The sequence below is a fragment of the Oncorhynchus gorbuscha genome, linkage group LG17 (assembly GCF_021184085.1).
Source record: "Oncorhynchus gorbuscha isolate QuinsamMale2020 ecotype Even-year linkage group LG17, OgorEven_v1.0, whole genome shotgun sequence".
Taxonomy (NCBI): domain Eukaryota; kingdom Metazoa; phylum Chordata; class Actinopteri; order Salmoniformes; family Salmonidae; genus Oncorhynchus; species Oncorhynchus gorbuscha.
Genome location: NC_060189.1, coordinates 27,677,422 through 27,697,205, shown reverse-complemented (window position 1 = coordinate 27,697,205; position 19,784 = coordinate 27,677,422). Strand labels below are relative to the sequence as shown.

Here is a 19,784-nt window from a genome sequence, read left to right as displayed (position 1 = left end):
TGAACAAATCAACATGGCAATGAAAAAGGAAAAGAGTAAGGGAGAGAAAGAGAAGGGTGACTCCTCCTGTGCAGGTACATACACGCCAGGCGGGTGTAGCAGCATATACTCAGATATCTGAATTAGGGATTTCCAACACTGACCAAGAAGAGAGTGGAGATGGCCAAATCCTTGGGCAATGCAGTAAAAGCATGTTTCACAGTGACAGCACGAGTACTATTTCACTGTTACATTTGCTTGAACAAACAGATAGTTCTGTCTGCATTGCACACCATCCCAGATCTTTAACACTGAGCATTACTGGGTCTATCTGTGCAGGCTTCAGCAGACAGATATGTTGTTTTGTCTTTGTTCTGCATTAGAGCAGGCCAGAAATGCAAGAGGGGAATTTATCTCACTCTGTATTTCTTCCCAGCAAACAGGGGAAGTCCTAAGGACATTCAGCAACATTCCCATTTGGTCCCTTGAAGGGTTTCGGCGAGACGTTATCCATGGAACATTCAATGACCACAAGGGGGCATTCCATAATGGTCAAGGGGACATAAATAATGGTCCCAGCAGAATGTTCTCTTGGGTAACTTTGTGTAGTTCCCTGTAAGTTCCCAGGACGTCACCAAGGAAAGTGTCAGGACCTTTTTCGGACATTCTCAGCAATGTCATTTTACTAGTCCTCGGGACATTGCATGATGGCCAAAGGGAACGTTCTCTGGGGGACGGACCTTTGTCTTGTTCCTTGTAAGTTCTTAGGACGTCACCGAGGACTATGTCAGGACATTTCCAGGACTTTAATTTTACTAGTCATTAGGATGTTGTGTGATGGTCCTCAGGCAACGTCTCTGCAAACAAAAATTTGCCATAAGGACGTCCCCATAACGTCACAAAAAAGATGCCTAAGGAAGTCATGATGTTGTGTCATGGTCCCCTGGAGTTTTTGTCTACTTCCCTGTTTGTCCTGGGGACATCCCCGAGGACGTTTTTGGGACATTGTGTTATGGTCCCCTAGAGGTTTTTGTCATGTGATGGTCTAAGGTGTACCAAACCATTATAAAGTAGGTGAATAAATTTAAATTAAATTGTTTTTTGGTAAGTGGTTTGCTGTTTGGCTAAAATAGTATAAAAATCTTTAATGAATGACAATATGATTAAATTCGACATAATCACTTAGTACTGACTTTTCAATATGATCCCCACCTGGGATTTGAACTCTCAACCTTTAGGGTATGCTGATCTTTCTGCTGTGCCACTGTAACGGCTGTCGTGGGAAGAAGGTGAGGACCAAAGCGCAGCGTGGTACGTGTTCATCTTATTTAATGAAAACTGAACACTGAATAACAAAACAACAAAGAAACAACCGGAACAGTTCTGTCTGGTGCAGACACACAAAGACTGAAAACAACCACTCACAAAACACAATTGAAAACCGGCTACCTAAATATGGTTCTCAATCAGGGACAACGATTGACAGCTGCCTCTGATTGAGAACCATACCAGGCCAAACACAGAAGTAGAAAATCATAGAAAAACTAACATCGACAACCCGCCCATCTCACGCCCTGACCATACTAAAACAAAAGAGAAAACAAAGGAACTAAGGTCGGAACGTGACAGCCACAAAGTCTGTGTGTTGTGAAATCTGTGAATGTATTGTAATGTTTTTTAAATTGTATAAACTGCCTTAATTTTGCTGGACCCCAGGAAGAGTAACTGCTGCTTTGGCAGCAGCTAATGGGGATCCATATTAAATACAAATACAAAATCACTTTGATAAATATACTTGTTTTTTTCTGGAGTGTATTTATAACAGAGCTGAGATTCACTTTAAAGTATAGGAATACAGGTGAAATCAGTCAATCGCACATACAGTACATGGTGCGTAACAGGAAGATCGGAATGTGGTGGACCAAAAGTTTGGGAGGACATCCCAGGTGAGAACATGTTTATTAATAATTACTGTATAAATAAACCTACACAATGTAATAATATACGTCAAAGAGTGTCAAATATGTAAGTTAAAAGCTCTGCGGCTCTGCGTGTGTCTTCCTTGATGGGCTTGGCAATAGTAACAAGGTCTGAGATGTAATGAAAACGTTTCTTTGCGTGTCTTTTTCTTTGTTTGTCCCCAAGACAAAACCGGTAACCTCTAGGGGAACATTGAACAACGTCCCATGAACCTAGGGGACAAACTGAGAACTAGACAAAACCTCCAGGGGACCATGACACAACGTCCTGACCACTTTAGGTGACCATTTCATGATGTTCCGGGGACATCCTAACGACAGATTTTTGTTTGCAGGGTTAATCCCTCAGACGTTCAGCTCCACAAAACATGTTTTCAACATCTCTGTAAGAAGGGTTGGTTTAGACAACACTCTCTCCCAGGTCTCTTTAAGCAATTTAGAATTGGAATCACATTTATTCGCCAAGTTCATCTACATTACTAGGAATTTGACCTTGTGAAATGGTGTTGACCACAATGAACAGGGGGAGACTTGTTTCTGTAATAAACCAACAGCGCTGTATGTGGATTTTCAGGATGAAGGTGGTTGTGCATACCATAAGGTGTTACTTAACTCTTTACACTTGTGAGAATTGGCCTATATGGATAGGGCTACATTGAAATATGAAATGCATAGGCATGGTAGCAATTGAAAGGGAACAGTTTGGAGATTATGGGGAAATTATTCGAACAGTTCACTTGACACAAGACTGAATCCGAACATTACACTGGTGATTTTAAGTGCATTTTACATTTACTTGTACTTTTTCGACACATTTGTTGATAACAAAATCTGGAGATTCTTTGGATACATTCTGTAACATGATAAGAATATTCCTGTGAAATGTGAGGTAGGTGCAACATAAGACAAAAAATGACAAGGGTTTGAATGAGAGGACTAACTGGTGTCTCCAAGTCGCCACACACCTTTCCAGAGTGTGCACAGTTGCCAAGTAATTCCGATGCACTTTATGGCCCAAAGAATAGTCATCAACTGTCTCCTAGCTGTGCCTTTGAGGAACTAGAGCAAGCACAATTCTAGTTGTTTGCTTGGAACACAACTCTGCATCCCCACCATCACACAATTACTGTTGTTGTTTACGCAATCCAAAAACGTCCCACTATAAATGGACGCTGGATATGACATGAGCTTTATAATACGGAACTGTTAAGTTCACATTTGGTGTTGGGCTTGCTTGTAAGACATCAAAGCAGTATTAGTTCAAATCCTCAACATCTCATCTTTCAAAATACAGTGAGTCCTCTTAATTTACAGCATTTCCCTCAATTAGACAAAAACATTTTTGCAAAAGATGCCCAATTCGCAGGAGGGATGGGGGCAACTTCTTGTCGAGTGCTATGTTCAAGTTCCGAACGTCGGTCAGTCAAACCCATACAGAGCTGCGAAGAGCTCTGTTAATCCGTATACGGTTCTTAGGTGAACAAGTGTAAATAACCCACACATCCTACACAAGCAATCAAGTTGCATTACTTTTCAAATAAATATACCTCACTACTTCCCCCAGTTTATCAGGACCACTAGAGTTTCCCATGGTTCTTTATCATGTGTGATAAGAGCCATCATAAAGGGATGAACAGGGGACAGCAGATGAGAGGAGAGGGGTGTGGGAAGAGGATAATAGAGGGCTGGGGGAGAGCAGAGGAGAGGGTGTGGGAGAGGAGACACAGGGCAGCCGTCGGCACCTGCTTCCCTGGTCAGGAGGGAGGAAACATCTGCTGGAGTGTGTCAGAAGCCACCTGTTGAACTGTGTCCTGGGCTTGACCCGGGTAAACACTGGAGCTCTCCAGTCCACACTGCTGTAGGCTGGCTGGCTGTTTGGCTAACTGCCCCGAGCCCAGGTTGAGGAACGGAGTAGGACAGTGCTTCTTACTGTTACTGTAAACCTGGTCCTGGTCCTGGCCAGTTACGGCTGAACCATCAAAAACACAGTTGTCACTCAGCCTGCCTCATTCCTCTGCTCCTCTCAGATGTGAGGTCTAAGGAGAGCTGTTGAATATTAAGGAGATCCATACAGAGACCATGTATCTTTGTCTATGTAACCCTTGAAAGGCCTCTGTCTATCAGGTTTCAGGTAAGACCCAAGTGCAGACAGTGTTGAAGTAACAATGTTTATTGCAACAACAGGGGCAGGCAAATGACAGGTCAAGGCAGGCAAGGGTCGATAATCCAGATAGTGGGGCCAAGGTACAGGACGGCAGGCAGGCCCAGGGTCAGGTCAAGCAGAGGTAGGTAAATCCAGAGTAGGGGAAAAGGCACAGGACGGCAGGTAGGCTCAGAGTCAGGACAGGCAAGGGTCAAAACCAGAAGGATGAGAAAAAGAGAGACTGAGGAAAAGCAGGAGCTGAGGCAAAACGCTGGTAGACTGGAACAAACAAGACTAACTGGCACAGACAGACAGAAAACACGTTGGGCGTTGGAATTCAAAGATGAGACCTGGGTCCAGGATGTCCCTAGAGGAGACCCAGCACCTCTCCTTCGGGGCAATTTCCAAGCCCCCAGGAAGACGTCCCGAGGCAGGTAGAGCTGATTTCAGGCAATGGGCGTGGCATAACGGGCTCCAGCCCATGATGGCACCTGTAGACCAGTCAATCGAGGGATTGTGTCGCTGGAGCCAAGATCATCCCAATACCACAGGAACCTGCGGAGACACAATTAGTAGGATTTGGATCGTCTCGCTGTGGTTCCCCGACAATTGTAGGTTGATGGAGGTGGTCTGGTGGGTGAGCGCCCGTCCAGCGCCCATAGAGCGCCCGTGCAGTGTTCTAACATCCATGGGAATGGAGAGGGGTTGAGTGGGGATGCCCAGCTCGGGCGCCAGGGTAACGTCCATAAGATTCATATGGTCCCCGAGTCGATGAGTATCTGGAGATACTTGGACTGGTCGCCCCACAGCAGGGTGGTATGGAGAGGGGGGCGAGTAGGGGGAGAAGCAACATTATCTTTAAGACCCACCAGAGTACTCATTCCAACCAATGAGCTAGGTCTCTTAAAGGGACAGGTAGACACAGCAATACCAAAATACAGACAATTCTGGGTGTTAAGTCCACGTACGCATTTGGCTGGAAACAGCCTAGCCCTGCCGAGCTGCATCGGCTCGGGGAGGGGCAAATTCGGCAGTCTTCAGAGGCTCTTGGAGGAACTCGGGTAAGCTCGGATCCTCTCGAGGACGTTGGGTTGAGATCGGGTAATTGTGGAGGCCGTGTCATCTGATGCAGCACTCCATCACTCTTCTTCTTGGTCAAATAGCCCTTCCACAGCCTGGAGGTGTGTTGGGTCATTGTCCTGTTGAAAAACAAATGATAGTCCCACTAAGCACAAAACAGATGGGATGGCGTATCGCTGCAGAATGCTGTGGTAGCCATGCTGGTTACATGTGCCTTTAATTCTAAATAAATCATTAACAGTGTCACTAGCAAAGCACTCCCACACCATCACCATCACAAGAAGAAATTTAAGCAAAGTTGCTATTGCTCAAAAAGGTTATTGGAAATATTCTTGCGTTATTTATTGTTTCTCATCAACAAAAAGTTAAGAAGAAATTAGATTCTTGATAACATTATTGGAAATGTTCTTAATTCCAACACAGCTAAACCCTTAACCTCAGGGCAGTGAGAGAAAACAATCTTAAAAGCAATATATCATGTTTAATTCACTCACAAACTTCATCTGAAAGGTTTAGTAGTGATTCATTTAAGGCACTGGAGTGCTAGCTGTGCCACTAGAGATTCTGGCTTTGAGTCCAGGCTCTGTTACAGCCAGCTGCAACCGGGAGACCCATGGGGCGGCACACAATTGGCCCAGCGTCATCCGGGATAGGGGAGGGTTTGTCCGACACGGATGTCCCTGTCCAATCGCACACTAGCAACCCCTGTGCAGTGTTTCCTCTGACACATTGGTGTGGCTGGTTGGGTTGTGTTAAGGTGGATGCACAGCTCTGGGTTGTGTTTAGGAGGACACACAGCTCTTGACCTGAGTCCATTCTTGGAGTTGCAGCAATGAGACAAGACTGTAACTACCAATTCAATACCATGAAATTGGGGTAAAAGAAATATGCTAACATGATTGTCATTGCTATCTAAAGCAGTTGCCTAACAACAAACATCTTAAGAAGATATTTGAGAAGTTCGTAAGAAAATCATTAAATCTTAAGATATTGTTGAGGAATTGCACTTACGAACTATCTTGTGAACTTCTTAAATTTTTGCATAAGACATGTTTCATGAATCTGGGCCCTGGCCAGCATACGTGGGAACTCCTTCAAGACTGTTGGAAAAGCATTCCAGGTGAAGCTGGTTGAGAGAATGCCAAGGGTGTGCAAAGCTGTCATGAAGGCAAAGGGTGGAGAATCTCAAATATAAAATATATTTTGATTTGTTTAACACTTTTTTGGTTACTACATGATTCCATACGTATGTGTAATTTCATAGTTTTGATGTGGTAACTATTATTTTACAATGTAGAAAATATTAAAAATAAAGAAAAACCTTTGAATGAGTATGTGTGTCCAAACTTTTAGCTGGTACTGTAAGCGTGTGACTGCTAATTGTATAGCATGTATATCCTTTCAGTTTAATTAAGCAGATTCCCCTTTCTTAATGTACTCATTCTTGTTATTGACATTGTTTATGTTACCTTTAGTAAAACCATCAACAAAACTATATTTTATCACCTGTCAGCGGTGACATTTGAAGCCTACAAAAGACCAACTAAATAAAAGGTCAAAGGGCTACCCTCTCCTTGTGTTCTTGTAAACATATCCATTGTGTTGCCTCCCACACATCCTACCTGGTTTCTTTGAGCTATTTTTCATGTATTTTCTCTTGACAATATGTCAGTAACATAGTTATTATACAGTATTTTCGCCTCAAACACATATCTTTGGTTCTAGTATGAATGGACAAAGTACAACAGAGAACAATCATACAAAGAGCATATGACTTCCCAGAAGTGAGAGAGAAAGAGGGAGGAAGCTAAATCATCTTACTTTGACACGTTTTATTCAAGTCACTGCACATCAAGAATGCATGCAGAGTATGTGTGAAGGTGGGTAAAAACATGACACCAATGCTCTTCCTGCTTATTCTTTGGCAAGCTTGAAAGATTTCATTAAGAGATAACTGAGAAATGTCCCTAAGGCACACAACAGAGTTCATGGGTACTTGATGACAATTGAATGTGTGTTGTGTGTGTGTGTGTGTGTGTGTGTGTGTGCATGCTTGCGGGCATTGGGGCTTTTCCTCTTAATTTACATACAGGCAAATTAGTATGTCTTAACAATAAGGAAAATTAAGTAATTGTGGGTATAGAGCCACAGCCGCGGGAAGTTGTTTGGGGGCGGGGATGCTACGTACCATATACAGTACCTAAGGGAAAGTATTCAGATCCCTTGACTTTTTCCATACGTTACAGCCTTATTCTAAAATGGATTAAATAAATATAATTCCTCACCAATCTACACACAATACCCAATAATTACAAAGCGAAAACAGTTTTATATACATTTTTGCAAATGTATTAAAAATAGAAAACATAAATACCTTGTTTACATTCAGTACCAGTCAAAAGTTTGGACACCTACTCATTACTATTTTCTACATTGCATAATAATAGTGAAGATATCAAAACTATGAAATAACACATATGGAATCATGTAGTAACAAAGAAAGTGTTACACAAATTAAAATTAATTTGAGATTTGAGATTCGTCAAAGTAGCAACCATTTGCCTACATGACAGCTTTGCACACTCTTGGCATTCTCTCAACCAGCTTCATGAGGTAGTCACCCGGAATGCATTTAAATTAACAGGTGTGCCTTGTTAAAAGTTCATTTGTGGAATTTCTTTCCTTCTTAATGTGTTTGAGCCAATCAGTTGTGTTGTGACAAGGTGCGGTTGGTATACAGAAGATAGCCCTATTTGGTAAAATACCAAGTCCATATTATGGTCCATATTAACAGCTCAAATAAGCAAAGAGAAATGACAGTACATCATTACTTTAAGACATGAAGGTCAGTCAAAGTGGAACATTTCAAGATCTTTGAAAATTTCTTCAAGTGCAGTCTCAAAAACCATCAAGCGCTATGATGAAACTAGCTCTCATGAGGACCGCCTCAGCAATGGAAGACCCAGAGTTACCTCTGCTGCAGAGAATAAGTTCATTAGAGTTAACTGCGCCTCAGATTGCAGCCCAAATAAATGCTTCACAGAGTTTAAGTAACAGACACATCTCAACATCAACTGTTCAGAGGAGACTGCGTGAATCAAGCCTACATGGTCAAATTGCTGTAAAGAAACCACTACTAAAGGACACCAATAAGAAGTAGAGACTTGCTTGGGCCAGATAACACAAGCAATGGACATTAAACTGGTGGACATCTGTCCATTGGTCTGATGAGTCCAAATGTTTTATTTTTTGTTCTAACAGCCGTGTCTTTCTGAGACGAAAGAGTACGTGAATAGATGATCTCTACATGTGTGCTTCTCACCGTGAAGAATAGAGGAGGAGGTGGGATGGTGTGGGGGTGCTTTGCCAATGACACTGTCTGTGATTTATTTAGAATTCAAGGTACACTTAACCATTATCGCTACCACAGCATTCTGCAGCGATACACTATCCCATCTGGTTTGCGCTTAGTGAGGCTATCATATGTTTTTCAACAGGACAATAACCCAACCCAACACACCTCCAGGCTGTGGAAGGGCTATTTGACCAAGAAGGACAGTAATTTAATGCTGCATCAGATGACCTGGCCTCCACAATCACCTGACCTCAACCCAATTGAGATGGTTTGGGATGAGTTGGACCGCAGAGTGAAGGAAAAGCAGCCAACAAGTGCTCAGCATATGTGGGAACTCCTTCAAGATGGTTGGAAAATCATTCCAGGTGAAGCTGGTTGAGAGAATGCCAAGAGTGTGCAAAGCTGTCATCAAGGCAAAGGGTGGCTACTTTGAAGAATCTCAAATACAAAATATATTTAGATTTGTTTAATGCTTTTTTGTTTACTACATGAAAGATTATCAACAAGGTACTGAGTAAAGTGTCTGAATACTTATGTGATATTTCAGTTTTTTATTTGGTATAAATGAGCAAATATGTCTAAAAAACTATTTTAAATTTGTCATTATGGGCTATTGTGTGTATATTGATGAGGAAAAAATGCAATTGAATACATTTTAGAATTAGGCTGTAACCTAACACAATGGGGATGGGGAAAGGGGGGGCTGAAAAAAACAAACTTAGTCCGGCTTTAAACTTACTCTTGAAAGTTCTCATAGTAAAGTGAACGTGGTGTAATTTCGAAATTGGTTAGTGCATCATCAGTTCCTGTTGTCATGTTAGTTATTGCATTTGTCCAGATCAACTTGCCCATGTCAGCTAAAGTTTTTATATTTAGGTCTTTTAGGCCATAGACATTGTTGTAAGTTTTCTGTCACTCAAATATCACATTAATACACATTAGACATGTCAAAATATATAGAATTGCAAAAAAATAGCTTTAAAATGGCAAAATGTTCTTTGCACCCTATGACAAAATGTGTAGAATTGCAAGAACTAAGCATTAAACCTGCAACATTCTCTCCAACAACAAGAGCGGTGTGAACAGTTTATGTCATGAATAGTGCTTGTCCTAATAGAAATAGATATTGTGTGGGGGGAGAATGTTTTTTTGTGAAAAAATAATTGTTACATTTTTCTATTTATGTATTTCATATTAATATTGATATTTTTCCTATTTTTCAGTGGGTGCTGCAGCTCCTCAGCACCCCTACTTCCTGCGGCTATGTATATTGCTGAACACAGGGGTCCTGCAACATAAACAGTAGAGGGTGCTGATAGACACGTGTTTCTCTATTTATGTGTAAAATAAGCTGGCTACTCAGGTGTCCTGTACCTGCATCTTGGAGCACTCTCCACATACTCTGGACAGCAATGTCTTGTAATTGAAAATATTGATAATTGATTCAAGCCACTTATATAATTGCACTGTAACTTTGACTTTATTCTGTAGCAACATAAGGCAAGCATTGTTTGTAAAAATAAATAGTCAAGTATAAAAACTGTAGCCTAACCTTGAAAAGGAAAAATAAACAAATATATGTGAAGACAAACTATGTTTTCTGATTATAAATGTATCAAACTCAGGCATAATGTGTATGACACTCCGCCTCCCGCCTCTATGGCTGTCTCGTGGCGGTTCCTCAACAACTGTTTGAACCAAGACTTTGTGAATGGTTTGTTAAACTGTCAATCAAAGAGTCATCACTGGGCTTTGCTTCAGCGTTCAAACCGATCGCTTGCCTTGCTGTTGAGTGATTCGAACGGTGGGGGAAAGTCGTGTGTCTGGACCAGCAGAACACTGCCTCGGGTGTCCCTAGTACCCATCTTATGTTACTCTTCATTCGGAGATATAGTAGGGAATAGATCACGCTTTCACATCGTGCATGCTAGGAGAAGACGATACATCCGCGGTCAACGGCAGTTTCTATGAAATAAGTACATTTTTCCTAATGTTAGCCTACACTAATCAAACAGAGACATGTGGAATTGTATGGGGATTTCGAATTGCCTGTCAATAGTGTGTGTTCTTCTGACCGTGTGGACTGAGGTGAGAACTTTTTAAAATTTTAATATTGTCAGATCAAATTAATTGATCGGCAGTTGGGCGAGTGGCTCATGCAGACAACGAGGTCTTATTCATTTTGTAAATTCAATTTTTAGAATTCCCTTCCTAATTAAATTACGTTTTCGACAGTTAAATCATGTGATCTTGGAATTTCTAGTTTGGAGCGTCCTTATGGATGAATTCGTGTTGCATTCTTTTTGCCCTGAGTCATTGCAATCAGCGTAAAGTATCAACAGTGTTCATACCTGGGTTATAATTTATAATCTAGGTATTATCAATCAGTTTTCTTGGGTAAAAATGTGATATTTAAAAAAAACATAAATTTATTGTATAAAGCAACATTAATAATATCAAATAATTATAAATTAAAAACACAAATCTCCCAAAACCTCTTCACTTACTAGAAATGGATCTAAAACCACTTTGTTCATAGCCTACTCAGCCTGAAACAACATTACATTTAGAAAAAATGTAATGTTCAAGTGTGCAACATACTTAACCTACTGTAGAGTACTTAAATACTTTACACGCTTCATGTATTTATTTTCTATTCAAATGTTATTTATAGGTGTCCCAGTCCTCGGGCTATTTTGAGCTGCAGCTGATTGCTGTACAGAACGCAAATGGTGAGTTGTCGGACGGGGACTGCTGCGACGGAGAAAGGAACACGCAGGATCACCGCTGTAGCAGCGATGAGTGTGATACGTACTTCAGAGTGTGTCTAAAGGAATACCAAACGGATGTCACGACCACGGGCTTGTGCATCTATGGAACTGGATCTACTAACGTTATCGGTGGAAATAGTTTTCAATTTAAGAGCGCCAAAAACAACCAAAACCGAAACAACGATGGTGGAAAGATCGTCATCCCATTCCAGTTCGCTTGGCCAGTAAGTTGACGATACTTCATTATTACAGCTGTTGATCCACTGCATAAGGCGTGCTATTATTCGTTGACTCATTAGTAGTCAAATATAGTCACTAGCCGAGTCCTAACAGGATGAGTCTGTGAGCGTGGCATCTTTATTGGCAGTGTCCACTTGGCGACTTTGGAGACCACCACTATGTGTAAGACTTGTCTGTGCGTAATAAGGTGCTAAATGTTTTTATCGTGTACAAAGTAATGGTAGAATGGCCTTTACATCATGTCTAATGTCATTGTTAGAGCTCAGTTGGTATTCGGCCTCGTGCATTCCAGAAAAGCACACATGATGTGCATAAACCTGTGTTTATTTTACGCAGCACGAATGCCATGAACACATACACTTTTAACTCGTAGAAAATGACATGTATTACATTTTGTTTAGCTTTGGTTCTGTAAGTCAATGGCTACACGTGCCTTTCTCCTAAGGTCTGAACATCGAAATTGCTCGACACAGTACAATTGCGCTCATGGTGGTTTCAGTCATTCATTGGTGCATCATCACAGTAACCTAGTAGTAATCTGCCAATCATATCTTTGGTTGGTTCTACACAACAGAGATGGGCCTACAGTCCAGCACAGACATGGACACTCGCAATGCATCAAAGTGATGTTGAACAAATACCTCTCCTCATAAACAAAATGTCTTTGCTCATTTTGGAAATGTGAGGATTGTTGTACGTTTGGTTGGCTGTGTGACCGATCCATTCATCAGCTGTCAGCGGGAGGGAAAGATGGAAGTAGTAACCTGGGGCCCTTGGCAGATACAATTACCACTAAGTTCTGTGTGACATAGGGAGTGGATATCGGTGTCACCACTACTCAAACAAGCGAAAATCCCAGAAGATCCCTATCCATCTAGGCTTGGGGATGCCTTTACTTCTGGCCTCTCAGGTTCACTGGTCTGCCATTATTTGGTCATTGTCTCTCTACTCAGCGGGTCAGTATTACCCTCTATGTACACAGGACAAAAGAGAAGATTGTGGAGCTGAGAGAACCCTTTTAGGTTTTCTATTGTTGTGATTGGCTAGTCAAGGTCATATTAGTGGATGTGCTCATCAATGTTCTGACATTGGCCTCAAAATAGTTTTTAAAAAGTCCAGAAGAAGGTAATGTTCTCTCCCATTAACTACTGCAACTGTAGTAGCATGTCATAACCATTCAAGTGTTGTGCACTTCTAATGTTGGTCCTAAAACCACCAGGGTGTGCTGAGCTTGCCAGGTAGTATTTCCTGTGTTGCTGAGGAGGTGACTTTGGTTACTGCAGTGGGGGTGTTTTGAGACCACCAGTAGGGCACAGCAGCAACCTCATACTCCCAACACTACATGACAGCTGCATTTGGTTTGAGGCTTTCTGTCAGATGCTAGGAGACCCCTAATAGTTTGAGTGTCCCCCCTCTTTCCACATGTATTTTTACATGAAAAATAATAGCTTCCCAGTTTACTTTCAAAGCAAATGACAGACATTTGTAGTAAACAGCATGTACAGCATACTGGCAGGCCTATTCTGTTGACTGATAACCCTAATAGAGTTATCAAGGCATGCCTTGTAGACTATAATGGCATCACCGGTTGGTCAGAATATCTGGGCCACTAGCTCCTGACATGAATTAAAGAGAAAAAGCTTTTGTTCTGTCACTCAATGATAATTTCTTCTTCGTGGTTAACCCCTCAGGCTGTTTGGGTCTTTAGTGACATCTTTCTCATGAAATGGAGTGAGGGAGGGATGGATGCTTGTAAAGAGAGAAGCTGCCTCTTCTCTTCCCTCTGTGAGGATTCTGTCACAAGGGAGAGGTATTTTTAGGACCCACCCGGCTCTTCAGAGTCACTTAATTTGCTCCTCATTCTTCGATGTGTGGTATATTGAGAGGCAATCTGTCCTCCCATCACCCCTATGGGAGTAAATCAAATGGATGAGGGGCTGTTTCTCTACCCCTCTCTCCTTGGCCATATTTCTTCTTTCACTGTAAAAAACTCTGTCACCTTTCATCAGGCTGTGCTTGGGTGCTACAGAGGTAGAACTTCGGCTTAGACACAAGGATTACCTTTTCCCTTCTGTCTGGTTAACTACCATGCTGTACAGTGGTGCATAACTCCGGTGCATAAGCATAACGTCTCTGGTTTCTTGGTACTGGTGCTGATGCTTAGCATGTTATTACACAGCCAGTTACTTTCATTTACACTTGCCTCCAGTACACGTTCACATGGTTGGTGGAGCTCAGCTGGAGCTAGCCAGCCCACCAGGCCAGGAGGACTACAGCAAAGCCTCCCTCCCTCCCTCCCTCCCTCCCTCCCTCCCTCCCTCCCTCCCTCCCTCCCTCCCTCCCTCCCTCCCTCCCTCCGCTGCTTTGTGTTCAGGGCTAATTAAATCCTAGGCTTTATGTATATCATTAACTGAGACCTCACTCTACACACCACAGCTCTCTCTCCCAATACTTGACATCAGCAGCTGCCCACTGTAATGTCATTGTATGGCTTTTGTATGCATCTCTGTCTCATACCTTGGTGGTCAAATATTATGGCAATTTGTTTTCAGGTTGTATTTTTGATAGTGAAATGGTTAGGAACTCAGGAAGGGTGTTGTAACACTGCTCCCTCCTCTGGGGTGAAGGGGGTGAGGGTTCATCCACATTAGGGTTTCTCAACGATTACAACATCAGGAGCCTCTGTCTCAGTTAGTAGCCTTGTTACTCAATCCTTGTTGTTTTAGGGAAGTGAGGGAACCCCGGTACATTCTGGATTTATCCCCAATTTATCATCCAACAGTCGTCCTCAGGCCATTTTTGTGCGTGTGTGTGTGTGTGCTAATTGCGTGAGAGCCTCACAGTTTGCCAGTCCAGCGTACATGAATAAATGTTCAGTCTTATGATTGACATGCGAGCATAGGCCTACATGCAGTGAATCCCAGTGATCCGGGGTCTAAAACTCATGCCCTAGCTGAGTTTCCACTGCTGTGCTGAATAAGTTGGGTTTTCCCAACATGAAATATCAGTTTTCCAAGCCCTTGGGAGAAAAGCAGGCTTCCCCTTTGTCACAGAGTCTTTCAGGCCAAACAATGAGTTTATACCTCCACTTTTGTCTGCATGTATTGTGTTATTTCTAAAAACAAGTGGAGAGATGGAGAGAGAGAGAGAAGATGGCAGCCACACCGGGCAAAATGTCAGGAGTGGATTGGAGAGCGTTTACATAAGGCCTCTCTTGTGTTGCGCTCCGAAGTAGGCCTGCGACATATCTCGCGTTCAACGCCTCACTCTGGTGTTGGGTATCCTGTTTGAAGTGAGAGGCTGTCGGCAGAGGACGCTGACTTATGGCTTCATTGGTGACCATTACAAGGTCCCGGGGAAACGAACAACAATACTGCCCTGTGGAGAGGGGTGGCAGGTCTAATGCAGGTAGTGTGTGTGTCACAGAGGAAGAGGGTATGTCAGGCGCAGTCTTTATCAGGATATCGTCATGGCCACTCGCTACTTGGTTCATATACTGTATGTGGAGTTTGAGCGTGGTGCCATTCTCCAAAGGTTCTCGATGTTTGTTGTCTTGGTGTCAGAATAATCTGACATGTTACATTTCTAAGATATGTGTGTTAATCACTTGAGGATGACAAAAATAAGTTACGTTAAAGTGTTTTCCTGTTAATAAATTGTGAAAGATAAGATAAGTAAGATGAGTCTTACTGTGTGACTTAATGTGACTGAAGGAGACCCTGAGAAATCATTTTTCTCAGCCAAGCTGTTGAAACTCTAACTGGGTCATTTTGGTCTTTAGTGGACGCCCGTGCTATAAAAGGCTTGATTAGATTAGTTTTGATTTGATTGCGGCATGAGTAGCCTGTGTATGAGTAGCCTGTGTATGAGTATCATTTGGAGGGTGTTGGTTAGGAGAGGCCTTCCTTAGAGCGCGGCTTCTCTGTTAATAACGTGCTGAATTAGCCAGCCTCACTGTGCCCTACTGAGTTCTACATGTTTTATTCATTTCAATATCCTCCTAACAGGTGTGAGATGACAGGTGTTGCTGTTTTTCCCCCTCTCGTCTCAATTCTACTGAAGTTGTAAATTGGGTGTTACAATGGTGTCGGACAACGTTCTGTGAAACCCTATAGCGATTAGTGTTAAAATAGAATGTTGAGTCCTTTTTGTGTAGGTGACCCCTAGTTAAAGCAGTGCCTATGCATTTGCAGTGTGTTAGGACACAGGCGATTGGAAGGGGGACAGTCATTTATTCATTGAACAAGTGAAGGCAGTGAGGAGTGGGCTAATGAAAACTTGTATCCCTCTTGACTCCTATAAATTGGCTGGGAGGTGTCAAGTATCTAGAGCTACGTCTGCTGCCCCTGCCTGGTCCATCAGGTTACACCACAGTCAGACAGACACCCCACAGCCCCACCCTCTGCTCCAGTCTCTCCCAGCCTCCAGCCTCTCCTCAAGGACATATGCACACAGGGAGCCCATCAGTGAGTCAGAGCCCAGAGAGGATTCTGTCTGGAAGTCAGTCATTGTGACATTTCAGATTGATTAACGAAAGATTGATTAAGATATTACACTGTTATTATTATGACTTATTATCAAAGATGACACCTTTGGGTTCTCCAGTCTCATAAATCATGGCCAGTCATATTTGACAGGGGAGGGGATGGGAGGCGGTAGTCTGATTTTGTCATTCACAGCCAAACCTTGTTTCCCTGCGAGAGTTATTGGAGCCTGGCTGGGCCAGTGGAAGTGGGGAGACTAGGGAGGCAGGGGAGGACAGCAGAGGGGCACGGAGGCAGCCTCTCTTTGTGTCACACCCTCCACTGTGCTTTTCATGAAGAACACTCATTGTGTGATTTCATTTAGCTCTGATGGCGGTAGATGGAGTATAACAATGTATTGTAGACTGAGTATTACATCACCGACTCTGGTGATGAGCAGACTCTGGTTCTCGGGGGCTCAGGTCTTGACCTTTGAGCACTCTGTGGCAGTGTGAAAGACACATGCCTGTGGTCAGAATGTGCCTCCTCATCCTCTCTCTATCCCTGTGGCTGACTGAATCTTTAGCGATGGGCCATACTAGTTAGATGACTGCAGATGACAGTGACAGACAGGGTAAAGAGACTAGAAGTGATGAAGGGGGATTGTGTCGTAAGTCACTTCTGGGGGGGGGGGGATGAAAGACTGGAACGAGACTCCTCTGCCTTCCACATACTCAGCAGTTTAGCATTCTTAGAAGTCATATTTGTGGAAGGTTTCCTCCAACAGCTTTGAGCATCCCAAGAATCCAAATGACAGAAATGTTTGGCTCCTTTTTCACCTGTTTGAATGTTCTCATTTTAAGTCCGAGGAGATGTTTGGTGAGCTTAGGTCAGCTTTGTTTTTTCGCTAGTTGTGGCTCTGCTAGGTGTTTTTGAGGTTGACGTCATAAAAGGTTTCTCTGGAAAATTACAGACCACAGTCTACAGCTCCCCTCCCCCCTTCTGTCTAATCTGACATGTGTATAATTTACCTCTCCAACCTGGACCTGGGGCATGGGAACTCACATCTGCTGGACTGGCCCCAGTCACTTGACAGAAAGCCAAACTCCTTTCTGGCTCTGCTGTACTGATACCCAAATAACTCCCCAGGAGTTTCAGTTGGAGTAAGCCTGCTGCTGTTAGATTTTGTATTGTGTTAGTATGTGTGTACCTTTCAAGGAAATGATATCACTGTACAATAAGTACAGCAGCGAGTCTTGAGCCAACAGCCTAATCACCTGTGTTAATTTGGAATATGTTCGGTGCCAGTCGGTGGTTCAAAGTAGATGTTTATATCCACAGTAGTTGCACTTGTTAACTAACCTTAGGCTGATATCCAGCTAATCAGTGACATCAGTGTGGGAACCAGAGTTATTTTCCCACCAGCAGCATCCACATTTACTCACAAACTGTGTGTGTGCGTCATCATCATCATCATCATCATCATCATCATGTGTTCCTTATGCAATGCTGTCCACATTCTGTGGGAATATGCATGTGTCCGTGTCTGTCTGTGTCTGTCTGTGCGTCTGTCTGTGTCAGTGTGTGGGGAGTATGAACTCTAATAACCCCTTGATGGTCCCCTGTGTGTTTCCCTTCCAGGTTTCCTACACTCTGATCGTGGAAGCGTGGGACTGGGACAATGGTACACACAGCAGCAGTGGTAAGTACAGTAGGCTTCAGCTTTCCAGGTATTTACTACCACATGTAAGGAGAGCCGGCCATGCCTCAGTGTCTCCCATGAAAATGAGTCATTAGGTTAGGGGTGAGGGACGTATTTAGAAGTGATAAGGGTTCGACACTAACTTTTTCCACTGGTGGCACTGGCGCTACATACTTTTTCAGTTGGTGGCACCAGCACATAATTTGGTGGCACCAATTATTTATATAAGTTTTTTTTTTGACATAATAATTAATAATGACCTGGTCTGTGTTCCATAATGTGCCTGCATTTCAAACACAACCAGGCTAATAATGAATAACCATCTTTTAAACTAGTACACTGATGAAGTCTGTCCATTTGGTAGCTAAGTTAGTCTCGCCATTTCCGATGTTGAAGAGTTATTGAGGGGTTAATGTATCATGTTTTAGAACGAGAAAGCGGCCAAAAAGCGGGTTCACTTTGTAATGGAACACTTTGTATGGAAAAACCATGTTGAACAAACATTCAATGTTGTCTTGCTCATAGTAACCGCACATGGTTTTACCAAAACAAGCGCAACCAACAAACTAGCGCAAAACCCTTCAATTGAAACGGCGTGGAACAAACGAAAACTCTTAAATCTCTCATAAAAACGGATCAGAAATTAAATCACAGAAGCAGTAGAATTTCTAAACCATAACTTCAATGACTTTTCAAGGACCAAAGAGCGTAGAGGTGAGATCAATGGCTTACGTAACCTGACAAGGCCTTTGTGTTTTCCCAGCCAGTAAACATGCGATACACACCAATCCAAGATTCTACAACACACTTCGTGTTTTCAGTGCTGCTTAACTTAGCCTTGAGAGTCAGCTCTAGATATTCACAGGAACAATGCATCTTCACACAAAACAGCTTCATAGCAGCACAAGAGGAAGAAAAGTCCCCAATGCAAAGCTCTAGATCGAAATGGACTGTCGATTTGAGCCGCCATAGACCAACCACAGCAAACAGACCAACACAACATCCAGCTCACCTCTCTGTCTCAGTGTTTGACCCTTCAACATGCATGTGCACTATGTCAGGTCAGTCTGTCAGCTGTCATCCCTCCACTTTCAACTCCGCTCACTTTTAGTGGTGGTAAGTGAGCACATCAAACCTTTGTCTCTATAAGTCACAAGGATTTAAAACACATGTTTAATCTGTTGATCTACACAGCCATTGTCTGGGATGTGGTGCATTCCTCTGCTCCAGGCTTGGCCGTTCATATTGCCAGGCGAGTTCCCACCCAGCTGGCTTGAGGGACTGTTTGTGCTCCATGTCTCTATATAAAACCTGTGAGCACATCACCTCGTTAAGCCATTAATTATGGACCACAGCTCTTTTTTTCTTTCCACTGATGTCTGTCTGCTAATTACCGTCCCAGCAGCTGCTGTGCTACTGCACACCACTTCATTATCGCGGCCTGGACACTGACAGGCAGCCTTGACACTCTGACAGCCCTACTGCTGCTAAATTAGCCTGGACACAATGACAGGCAGCCTGTTATAGGGCGCCTCTGGACTAGAGGTCTTCAAGGGTCCAAAAAGCTTTCCCCACTGCCCCGATATAAATAAATAAACGGAGACCCGTTCCCAATAGAACCAGGGCAGTGGACCTGTTCTGAAAAGCCCTGTGGAAAAACAGACCCAAACAGACCCATGCTGGTTCTGATCCCAAAGACCCATTCAGATCTGAGAGGTGAGCGAGAGAAAGAAACCCCCAACTGGGGCACTGCCAGCGAAGATCAATAAACAAGTGATATTGGCCAGATGATCCACAATTACTGAGGTGTCCTTAAAAAATGCCTTTAACAAATGATAAAACAAACGTTTCATTGTGCTTCAATATATGGCACATTAAAAACGGTGTAGCCTATTGTTTTTTAATTTGCTAAAAAAAAGAATTGTCCACCTCACAGATCAGCTGTCAGAGATTTGAACACTAAATGCATCAGGGCATTGCATGACTATAGGCCTAGGCGTATGATATGAATATTTAAAAAATCTAAGGGAAGAGAAGCCCGAGAGGAGAGACCGAGAGGAAGATGGACCTAT

At 42.9% G+C, this 19,784-nt stretch overlaps 1 protein-coding gene across 2 annotated transcripts in view; it reads left to right on the top strand.

Annotated features, from left to right (window-relative positions):
- Nucleotides 1-10,309: 10,309 nt before the first annotated feature.
- The window catches only part of LOC124001453 (protein jagged-2-like), a 29,158-nt gene continuing 19,683 nt past the window's right edge, over nt 10,310-19,784 (top strand). For both annotated transcript variants that reach the window (XM_046308194.1, XM_046308193.1), the window contains exons 1-3: nt 10,310-10,624; nt 11,211-11,531; nt 17,652-17,712. In XM_046308194.1, coding sequence (XP_046164150.1) covers nt 10,556-10,624; nt 11,211-11,531; nt 17,652-17,712 — 451 coding nt within the window. In that variant the 5' untranslated portion in view covers nt 10,310-10,555. The remainder of the gene's footprint in view (nt 10,625-11,210; nt 11,532-17,651; nt 17,713-19,784) is intronic.